Below are 11,500 nucleotides of genomic sequence, written 5' to 3'. Positions count from 1 at the left end.
AGTTAAAATAAAAAAAACTTAAAAGATATAGTTATTTTTAAGTTTCAATCAATAATTTAAATAAAGAATTGAAGAATTTTACATAACATGCATTAATTTTAATATAAAAGAATTCCTTAAATCATCTATAATATGAAAAGAACTGATAAAATAAATCGGTTCTAGATACCCATTCACTACAGTAAAATAGGGATATAGCGACGGTCGTGACCGTCGCGATAGGTACAAAATACCGTCGCAAAAGCACCTAGCAACAGCCAAGGAGGCCGTCGGTAGTGGTCGCTAATAGTCCCATCGCTAAATGTTATATCGACGGCCAACATTTGACAGAAACGTCGTTATATAGGACTTATAGAGACAGTCACTATTGACCGTCGCTATAGGGTAGTCTTTTTTTAAAAAAAAATTTATCCTTCAGCTACGGTTTTGGCTTGGCCGTCGCTATAGAAGCTTTTGAAAAAAAAAAATTAATTTTATACCAGTCCCCTCATGTATTGCTGAATTTTGGAGATACCCCTATATTTTGAAATAGATGACCTCGACCCCAATTATCAATATGAAAAGACCCAAATGCCCTCTCTACTAGAGCTCATTGGGTTACTATTGCAGACTAATATAAATTCTCATAAAATCCAACTCACACACATTATAAGATGATCATCGGAATCCAACTCACGCGCACACACACATACACTCCAACTCACACATACACACACATGCAAACATACACACACGGGCGCACACATACACATACACTCCAACTCACACACACACAAGTGCGCACACATACACACATGTGCACAAACACACAAACACGAGCGCGTACACACATAAAATATTGTTCTTTTATGTAGAAACACTTATTTATCAATAAATCCCTAAAAAATAGTAAAAAAAGATAGAGATACATAGAGTTAAAGATGGAGAAGATACATGAAACTTTCAAATATTAATAAATTTAGCTCAAATGAAGTCCAGAAAGTCTCACAGACTGCTTATGAGATACAAACAAGAAAAAATTGAAAGAATTTGAGAAATTGTTACCCGGAATCAGTGGAGTACTCATAGAGCTTTCCTTTACTTAAAAAGACAATCAAAGAAACATCATCATCGCAAATAACTGAGGTCTCATGAGCTTTCTTCATTAATCCTGACTTTCGTTTCGAAAACGTAACTTGTCGATTGATCTTGTTTTCGATTTGAAAGCATGCTCTTGTTCTTGAAGAAAAGCCCTTGCCTTTCCATATTTCTCAGCCCTTTCCTCTTCCAGTAATGCCCTATCCTTCTCCCTCACCTCAAATAAGAAATGATTATCTTTCCGAAGTTCACGAGCAGCCCCTTTAGCTTCCTGTTTAAGGAGCTTCTTCAACTTCTTCCTATCAACCCGTTCACGGTCCGGATCATATTCTCTACCCTTCACAAAGCTGCACAACAAGGTAATTCATTAGTTACACACTTGTACTCAACCAAACATTTCAAGATGCTTATAAGCTGAAGTGGAAAATAGGAGTTTCAGAAATAGTAAAATACTTCTCAAATTTTGGATTTAGTTGCTTGATTGGCACTGGCTTTTGCTTCAGCATTTGAAGGGGTTGACGTAGCATGTGATGCTCATCAGCTTTCCTTTTTATGAGAAGAGCAACATCTTTAATATTATCTTGTAAGACATCTGGCATGTTTTCTTGATTTATCATTTCTTGTAATGATGTTGAAATTGGCAATAATATTTCAGGGAAGGAATTATATCCTTCATATATATTAACAAATCCTCCTAGTATTTCAATCACCGACATAAGCACACTATCCCTGCAGTTAATACATCAAGCATGCAATTAATCCAATAGTACAATTATAAATCAAAGACAATCCAACTAAGAAATGGAAATTAACATGACAAAATTTTAATTGTTATAAAAAATCAAAGATAATCCAACCAAGAAATTGGCTTAAATAAGACATATATTTCATTGTGGGTTCAACAATAAAATCAAAGAGAGAATCCCCAAATTAATAGTCCTAAATCCAAAAAAACATAATTTCTCTTACCATATGCATTCTCATTTAACCCAAAAGAGATTGAAACATGTGCTTACCTGAAGGGTCTACCATCCAACAAATAACCATATGCCAAGTGAATATACCAAACTGTTTTCTCCTCTTTCAAGTAACATATCTGTAATGAGTTTTATCTGCTGGTGTACCTGATAGAGAACCACATCGAAATAACTACTACTGAAATGTTAGATTTTTATTTTTATTTTTTATTGAAATATATTCCTGATTTTTGTCCTCAATGAAACAATGTTAATCAAACAAAAAGAATGAGAAATAAAATCTATGGTCATCTTAAAAAATAATTCATTCTGTAATGCACATATGATTCTAAGTATGCATTCAATCTGAACCTAAAACAGGTTACCATCACTTACATTGTCGCCTTGCCGCTTTTCATCAGTTTCGTTCAAAAACTTAATACTCCTTAAATATCCAGCGCCTGCAGAACAAAAATCAGCAAATCAACATATCGAACAAAATAGATTCAAGACATGTACCACAACATGTATACTATTCTTAGAACAAAAGACAACCCATACAAAACAGAAAGCAACACCATATGTGTAGAAACATAAATCTTCTATACATCTGCAATATAGGTAAGTAGAGAAATTTGAAATTTTCTAGACAGATTACCACTAAGAATCTAAATACATGTAAATGAAGTGTCGTTAGCTTGATAACAATGTTAGAATGAGTTTCTTACCAACAGCATGTCTGCTACTTCCATGTCTCTTATACGAAAGCAACTTTTGAGTGGAACGACCCAAGCGGAAGTCGAAGATACTAATCAAACCCCACACACAACCTGACTGATCTTTTTCATTGTGTATTGGGTGTCTCTGCGATCTCTTTGACATGATTACAGGTGATCGTTCAACTCCAGAACGTTCTGTTTATCTGAATCAAACTTACTATAATCACATCAAACCTGGCCAAAAAGGAAAATCAGAAATCAGAAAAGTAATCTATAAAGAGTCATTTTATAAGTAAAAATTGTATGTATAAAACAACAATTTTTCACTAAAAAAGAAGATTTTCGACACCAAAGATACAAGTATAAGTTACCCTTTTGGGAAGGGATGATTAGGGGATCCTATTGAAACTTGTTAGATAGTAGTGAAGATTTACACTTCATTTTAAGTGATAAATACAGTGAATAAGGATGGAGTCTTTCCAGATTGAAAAGAAAGTGTCAATCTCAACATTTACTTTCACCGTAATAAAATTATTTTTGTTAAATTAAGAGAACAATCTAAGCTGTATACATGTCATAAGTTTGTAAGCATGTAATGGAAGACGGAACAAAGAAACCCCCACTAGAAATCTACCGATCTGATTATTGGGTCTGCTTTCTTCTTCGACTCATTGATAAGTTCCGCATTGGGCTTTTTTCACATAGTGTGTATAATGGTTTCGATTTTTTATGATAGTCAGCCATCTATTCCTCAGGAAATTCAGAATATCTGTTGTTGGATGCACCAACTGAACTCAACAGGTCAGTTTTCCAAAGGGTATTCTTCAAGGGAGCGAGCAACTTTGCTGGAAGTGGTCTGTCAGTGTCCGATTGTAGACCTTTCAAAATTCTTCAGATTCAATGGCTTAATCCACCTGGCTGGTTAAAACTTAAAGTCAATGGGGTGGTTCTAGACAGTTCAGGTTTTGCAAGAGGTGGATGTGTTCTAAGAGGGTCCACCGACGAATTGGTTGGAGCTGCCTGTTGGCCATTTGGCTATATCTCGAATATTATGGCAGAAATAATGGCTTTACTCCGAGCTATGGAGTGGCTTAATCTTCATGACAAAAATGTATTGATTGAACTGGATTCCATGTGCATTTTTCAAGGTCTAAAGGGCAAAGCCATTCTTTGGAAAATCGAAGCTCTATTCGTTCGCATGAGGAGAGCTCTTTCTAAGGTTAATTGGAGGATTCAACATACCTGGGCAGAAGGAAATAAATTAAAGTAGCCAATGCTCTAGCTAGGCGTACACAAATTGTATCTCTCCCCAGTTTTTTATGTCTTCACAGTGAGATCCTCCTTTGACAAAAAGTGCCTGGGTAGGGGATTACATTGGACTTCCTTCTTTAAGGATTGTAAACTAAGGGTTTCCTATTCCTTGTAAATTCTTCTATATCTATAAAAGAATTCATTACCTAGCAAAAAAAAAAACAAAAAAAAACAAAACAAAAAACAAAAGAAACAATACCCACTTACTTCGTGCCATTTTTTAGTCATTTTCACAGGTCATGTTAAGATTTGCCACCCCTACCATTTTCCTATGGATTTCAAATTCTATGATGAGGTTTTAATATAGATGATGGTGACTAGCTCTAATGAGTTTGTTTGGTATGAAGTGTAGGAACATACCAATACATTTGCGTTTATAACTGTGTCACATTCATAACCGAAGACCTCAGCATCCTCCGATAGCACAAATAACATCACACTAATGAAATCGTGATCATCGCCTTTCTTCGCACCAGACAATCTCTTATGTTGATGTTCTTCTAACCAACTTCCAAGAAGATTATCCATTTCCTTGACGACAAGCTTCATTGTGCTTATAACCCTTTGTACACCATCTCGGGCTTCTGCACTACCTAAACATTTCTTCCCAGCCATCAACATGGTGATCACATTCAAAGTAAAATCCTCGAACCACTTCTTCATCTCAACCTTGATCGGTCGACCCTCGTTCTTCACCCATTGTGAGTACAATTCTTTAATGCTTGTATCAACCTCCGTGGCTGACACATGCTTGAACATCTCAAGGCGTCGGCTGGATAAACAAAATGAGAGACATACAAACAAGTTTACTCTAGAACTGAAATTAGATTTCTAATTGATCTAAAACAGAAACTAATTGCAATTTTCAACAAAATAAATTACTGACCTTCACGCTTTCCATGAAAATTCTCCTCTTTGGGTGAAGAAATTGGTTCGTTTTCAGCTTTTATGTTGTCTGCATTAGTTGAGGTGACTGATGCTTCTGAAGGTTTGTTTGGTTTTTCAATATCAATAGTATCTTGCTTTGCATTAATCCATTAGTAACTATTAGCACATTGTTAGAGAATAAGATGCACTGTATTAAGATACATGAGATACACTGTATCATTGTTAGTGTATCTCATCACAAATGGAAGGTTGTGATGAAGGATATTCTAGAATATATATTGATATTTAGAATATATCAATTGGGATATTCTAGAATATTTATATTAGGTAGTTTTCATATATCTTGGTTGATGTAATGCCTATAAATACCCTACTAGAGCTTTTGTAAGAATCATCCAAGAATTATCAATAAAATTCAGATTTCTACATGGTATCAGAGCTCAAGCTTCACTAAGCACATTGATCTTGGTGCGCCTTTCTTTGGCGATGGCACCACTGCCATCGCCGAACCTTAATCATTTTATTTACATTATTAGTTTTTTTTTTTCAATAAAAATATCATCTTTCTCTATGTTCCAGACCTAGATATCTTTTATTTTATTCTTTGCTATTATTCTAGGTTTTTTTGTTTTTCCAATAAAAATCACAACTCCTTCTACATCTCTACAAATCTCCCAATTTCCACATTCATGTTACATGATCTCATTTTTTTTTCCTATCTAAAATCTCTCCAATGAGAGTTCTTTAATTTAAATGGCACAATCCTACTTCTTATGTTTCTGGGAGAGATCATGACAGATCTGGTCTAATAAGCCACTGGTTCCGACAGACTCAAAAAGAGCGGGATGCGACAGTGATGGACTTCATAGACAGACGGTGACCACCAGCAAGCACGATTAGCACTTTGACGATCAATGAACATATCCATTAATGAGATCAAGCAATTATTCAACAAAATCAATTGCATATTCCTTTTTCAAAGGACCATGCAATTGCGGGAGGATGTTAGAGAATAAGATGCACTGTATTAAGATACATGAGATACACTGTATCATTGTTAGTGTATCTCATCACAAATGGAAGGTTGTGATGAAGGATATTCTAGAATATATATTGATATTTAGAATATATCAATTGGGATATTCTAGAATATTTATATTAGGTAGTTTTCATATATCTTGGTTGATGTAATGCCTATAAATACGCTACTAGAGCTTTTGTAAGAATCATCCAAGAATTATCAATAAAATTCAGATTTCTACACACATTATGAGTTCTGATTTTAATTAGTTGTGAACTTGAAACTGAATAAACAGTTGACCATCATCGAATAACATACCTTGCAACCCAGACACATTGTTGTTGTCCATCTCATTGCCCAAAAAATAAAGTGCATGACCAAAAAATACCAAGAAAATGAAATTGAAGAACTATGTACAATATTGAATTATCTTCAATAGTTATAAGACAATAGTAGAAGTTGCCAACACATATGAGATTGCATCAAATAGAAACAAGATTCATGAAAATCTAATCAAGAAAACCACCACAAGCAAAGCCAGAAAAAGATGGACTATCTAGAGGAGTTATATCCAAAGGTCAGTCTTACAGATTAAATAGTAAATTTAATCAAGAAAACCCAACCTAGTTCGCATTCAATTTTCAAACAGCTAGCATTAATTAAAGATTCATGATTTCCCATCATTTGTTTTTGTGATGCAAAGAACTGAAAATTCAAAAACCAACTTATATGAAAAAGTTGAGATGGATGAGTGGTTAAACCAGGGAAAAATTATAATAAAACCTAACAGAGTCAGTTAAGATAAGTCTGGTCATATGCAAAGAAGACTAATAATAACATCAATGACAAGCCCTTTGGTGCAAGAAATTCTCCAAAAGAAGGCTGAGAATGATGTGGATGGCAATAGTAAGAAAATTTATGAACACACATGCCTTACAATCAGGAACTTTTTCGAAAGATGTGAAAAATAAATTTTCAACTCTTAAATTACTTCAAGAACTTAGAAAATTCTAACACTAAAAAGCAAAACAGACATAAATAAGTTTAAGTAGAATTGAAATCAAAAGCATCAGAAATAACAGATATTAGAATTATAATGCTTTACATTGGTCTACAAGCTAGAAAGGTGAATCTACTATTTCGAGAAATGACAATGAACTATCAAATTCAAGTAAGTAGATTTATCATAAACAAAAAATAATAAAAAGCAGTTGCACATTGCATTTCGGGAAAGAAAGAAAAAATTTAACCATAAACTCACCTGAAATCTGATTTCGTCCCAAAAGCGATTGAAATCAGATCTGAAGTACAATCAATAAAATCTTTAAAAACCTGTATTTCGGTGCAGAAGCTCAACTGAGTTGATCCCCTCTCGATGTTAAAAACCTAGAAAATGAAATCAAGAGTTTAGGGTTCGATTGCTACACCATAATCAAAAGTACTACTTTCTATGATTAAAATCTTAGCTATAAAAATGATAAATTAGGGTTTTGGTTTGAAACTGAATCAAAAATTAAATTAAAAGTATAGAAATTGGGATTTTGGTTTGCAATCGAACCAAAATTTGAATCAACACTATAGAAATTATGATTGCACAGAGAGAGAGAGAGAGAGAGAGAGCTCAACCTATAGAGATCAGCGAGGAGTTTGAGATGAGAGAGAGATCGAGAGATCAGCATCGATTTCGAGTTTGAGATGAGAGAGAGATCGAGAAATCAGCGTCACAGAGAGATCAGCGACATCGATGAGAGAGAGATCGAGAGATCAGTGTCACAGAGACATCAGCGTCGATGTCGAGTTTGAGGATGAGAGAGAGATCGAGAGATGACAGAGAGATCGAGTTTGAGGATGAGAGTCGAAGACATCAGCGTCGATTTTTGAGGGTGAGAGTGAGACGGAGAGATCAGTGTTGATGTCGAAGGTGAGAGACAGTGTTTTCTTCTGAGACGAGAGTGAGTGGGTGGGTTGGGTTTTAGACGACTCTACAACGACGGTCAAAATATGACCGTAACTAAAAGTCATCCCTATAGCTAATTTTTCCTGTAGTGATTGGAGACAACCTATTGGTTTCACTTCCTATTGGTTCATTTCCACTTTCGACCCGGCTATAATCAATTCCAATAAAAATGGAACTGGGACCAAGGGTTTTTATTTCGGTTCCAGTTCGATTGCGGTTAAATGGTTGCCCATTGACACACCTAGCCAGCACAACATTTATAAATAAAAAGGAATTAAAAAATAAAATAAGAGCTTGCAGATCACGCTAACAATAAATAAAGATGTGCATCTCGTATCTCAAAGTAAAACCATTACTTTCCTTTAGGTACGTAAGACCATGTGGAGGTTTCTTCCCAAGCTCTTGGGTTCAAACCCCATCGTATACTAAATGCTTACTGTCAACCACTAACCCCACCGAGCCCAAAAAAAAAAAAAACATTATTTTTCTTTTGAACACTCAAATTATAACATGAAAAATTACTTCGTTTGCCATGTGTAATAAAGAAAGAAAGGTCTCAAACTAGCAACATCTACACTTATAGAGATCTATTGAACTAAGACTTCGTGTATAAATAAAAAAGAATAAAGAAAGATGTGCATCTCATTTCTCAAAGTGAAACGATTATTTTCCTTTTGAATACTCAAATTTTTAACATAAAAAATTACTTCGTTTGAAGAAAGGTCTCAAACCTACTACCATCTACATTTACAGAGATCTATTGAACTAAGACTTTATACATGATTGCACTTACCCATAAAAAGTGTATCCCCAAGCGTACAGATCTAAGGTTCACAAATTTGTCCACCTCATGGAGTCATTTTGTATGCCACCTGGCGAGTCATATTATCAGGAGTCAAGACTCTAAAATTGCCATGTTAAATAAAGAAAGAAAGGTCTAAAACCTACCATCTACACTTACAGAGATCTATTGAATTAAGACTTCGTGTGGAGGAACTAATAAGAAAAATGGCTGTTGTTGGAGAGACGGATTATGATCGGATGAAGGAATGCAAGGAATTTGACGAGTCAAAGATGGGAGTTAAAGGTCTAGTTGATTCCGGCATCACCTCCATTCCTCGAATCTTTCCGTCACCCGCTTGATATTTGATCTTAAACCATTAGCTGCATCTTCTAACTTAAAAGCCCCCATCATCGATCTATCGGGGTTGAATTCATCAAATCGACGGTCACAAATCATTGATGAAGTAAAAGAAGCATGCCGCACGTGGGGATTCTTCCAAGTAATCAACCATGGAATACCCATACAAGTAATGGAGGAGACGATCCAGGCCGTCCGCTCGTTCCATGAGCAACCAATGGAGATGAAGAAGAAGCATTATGGTAGGGATGAGAAAGTCTCATTCTACAGCAATGCGAATCTGTTTTACTCAAAAGCAGCCAACTGGTATGAGAGTCTGAGGTTGTCGTTAATTAATTCATTAGAATGGGAGAGCGTTCCCATGGTGTGCAGGAAAGAGTTGGAGGTGTGGGGAGAGGAAATGAACAGATTAGGTGAGAACCTAATGGAGGTGTTGTGTGAAGGGTTGGGTGTGAGTTCAGGGAGATTGAAGGAGCTTTCGTGTTTGGATGTAAGAGCAATGGTGTGCCACTACTACCCTTATTGTCCTCAGCCTGATTAGACGCTAGGGCTCGTTAGTCACTCAGACAAACTCGTATTGACGCTGTTGTTGAGGAGTAACAGTAGTGGGCTGCAGGTGAAGCATGGTGGAGATTGGGTGGAGCTCCAACCCATCCATGGTGCCATCACAGTTAACGTGGGAGACATTCTTCAGGTTTGTTGTCGTAATTAATTATTTATTTTTAAAGATTATTATAGGAGCAAATTCGATATTTCTCTCAATAGTCACAATAACGGACTTAAATAAGCCACTCAAAATTCACTCGCTGATGTGGATGTGTGTACGGAATCTTAGATATTTTTTAGGAAAATGCTGAAATGACACAAAGCATTTATTGCGATTCGCACAAGTCTGACGTGGGATGTGCACATAACCATAGATGTGTTTCCTCACGATACGAGTAAAAACCCTTTACAGTTATGTATGCATATCTACGTCAGAATTGTGAGAATCACACTAAATGCTTTGTGTTACCCCCAGCACGACTTTACTTTTTATTTGGGAAACACACCGAAGAAGATTTACCCACATCCACATCAACCAGTGAATTTTGAGTAAGTTTATCATTAGTCTTCTCTTATCTAAGTCTATTGAATTTGAACCTAGGGCTGGAAACTAGATAGAAAATATCTGCTTATACGAGCCGAGTTATTTGGGTATGGATGTGGTTATATATTTTTTTAATCTAACTAAGAATTCTAGAAAATGTATTTGTAATTATTTCATCTGAATTTTTTTCCAAGATTGGAAACAAATATGCTTATTCACAATAAGAAATACATAACCCAAAATTCGACTTCTTCCAACTTCCTCATAACCATAGGTATATATATCCGATTCAAATATCCACTTCAAATTCGAGTCGAGTAGGATTGAAAAATTGTTTAAAACTCATATAAACAATTGGATACAGATATCCTTGACCACAATTGGATAAAAAATCAGATACAGATATTCCGATGAGATATTTACGTAAACATAACCCACTTTTGATGAATTTAGGAATCCGGCACATGGTTCATTTTGATTACCAAAACATGAATGGTAACGATGTTGGAGGTTTTAAAGCAACAATTTTGTAGGTTTAAAGTGACAATCTTGGAGGTTTCAAGTTACTATCTCACAGCTTTCACTACTTTTAGGGAGATCATCGCTGTACAAACCAGTGAGATTGTCAATTTGGGGGTAAAAAAAGCAACGACTTTGTCCCTTAAAACCTGTGATTTTGCACGGTCACGTTTTAGTAGTTAAAATGAACAGTCAGCCGGAGTAGAAAAATTTTCAAATACGGCTCACTTACCCTTGCAATATAGAATCGGATACAGATACAGATAGAGATATATGCTTCACCTGAACCACACCAGACACGTTGCCAGTCCTAGTCGAACGAACCTCTTCAATAGTTAATTTGTTACTAGTCATTTAGTTTACTGTAGTCGACAAACATCTGAGTGATGTCTGATGAGTCACTCTGCTCAACAGTGTACTATCTGTTCCCTAAAATAGTCAATATTATTATACTTGAACCCATTTTCTTTTAAAATCCAGTCATAATCTATGAGACTATCAGTTACATATTTTTATTATGGTTATATAAATGCGTACTTGTTTAGTTAATATTTTAATATCAAGAGATGAGTAAATTTTACTATGGAAACGTGGCCATCACCAACTTTTCTCTATAGACTAGAGATGAGTACTGTGTAAATTTCGATAAGATACACTGCATCGCTACTAGTATATCTCGCTACAATAAGGCAAGTTGTGCTGTAATGAGAGATCAATTAGAAATATCCAATATTTTCATGGATCATAGATAACTTTTTTCTGTTTTAATGATACCCATCAATATTGATAAGAGTCATGCTGGAGTAACATTGAAATGTACA

The 11,500-nt window shown here is 35.3% G+C and overlaps 1 protein-coding gene across 3 annotated transcripts; it reads right to left on the bottom strand.

The window, feature by feature from the left end:
• Positions 1–452: 452 nt before the first annotated feature.
• Positions 453–7,993, bottom strand: LOC147400095 (uncharacterized). 3 transcript variants are annotated; one of them, XM_086445707.1, is made up of 9 exons: positions 7,599–7,993; positions 6,291–7,358; positions 4,950–5,107; positions 4,424–4,835; positions 2,762–2,986; positions 2,430–2,494; positions 2,094–2,201; positions 1,531–1,806; positions 453–1,424 (listed from the first exon to the last, which is right to left on the bottom strand). In XM_086445707.1, the coding sequence occupies exons 8-9, from the start codon at positions 1,791–1,793 to the stop codon at positions 1,145–1,147; spliced, it is 543 nt and encodes a 180-aa protein (XP_086301833.1). In that variant the 5' UTR covers positions 1,794–1,806; positions 2,094–2,201; positions 2,430–2,494; positions 2,762–2,986; positions 4,424–4,835; positions 4,950–5,107; positions 6,291–7,358; positions 7,599–7,993; the 3' UTR covers positions 453–1,144. The 3 variants fall into 3 exon arrangements, 2 of the variants coding, with proteins under 2 accessions (XP_086301833.1, XP_086301832.1); XM_086445706.1 differs by lacking the exon at positions 2,094–2,201 and having other exon boundaries at positions 455–1,424; positions 7,599–7,991; XR_015179183.1 differs by lacking the exons at positions 453–1,424; positions 1,531–1,806; positions 2,094–2,201; ... (1 more) ...; positions 6,291–7,358; positions 7,599–7,993 and having other exon boundaries at positions 4,424–4,927.
• Between the last annotated feature and the right edge of the window lie 3,507 nt (positions 7,994–11,500).

The sequence above is a fragment of the Akebia trifoliata genome, chromosome 6 (genome assembly GCF_017979445.1).
Source record: "Akebia trifoliata isolate Shusen 1 chromosome 6, ASM1797944v1, whole genome shotgun sequence".
In the NCBI taxonomy this organism is placed as follows: Eukaryota; Viridiplantae; Streptophyta; class Magnoliopsida; order Ranunculales; family Lardizabalaceae; genus Akebia; species Akebia trifoliata.
Note: the sequence above shows the minus strand (reverse complement) of the source record. Positions and strands in the feature narration are given on the sequence as shown.

Coding starts and splice junctions, on each gene's coding strand:
- LOC147400095 (XM_086445706.1), bottom strand. CDS start 2,452: ATGAAAAGCGGCAAGGCGACAAT. Junction 1,807..2,429: donor AAAAGCGGCAAGGCGACAAT/GTAAGTGATGGT, acceptor TATTAACTGCAG/GGATAGTGTGCTTATGTCGG. Junction 1,425..1,530: donor CTAAATCCAAAATTTGAGAA/GTATTTTACTAT, acceptor CTTGTTGTGCAG/CTTTGTGAAGGGTAGAGAAT.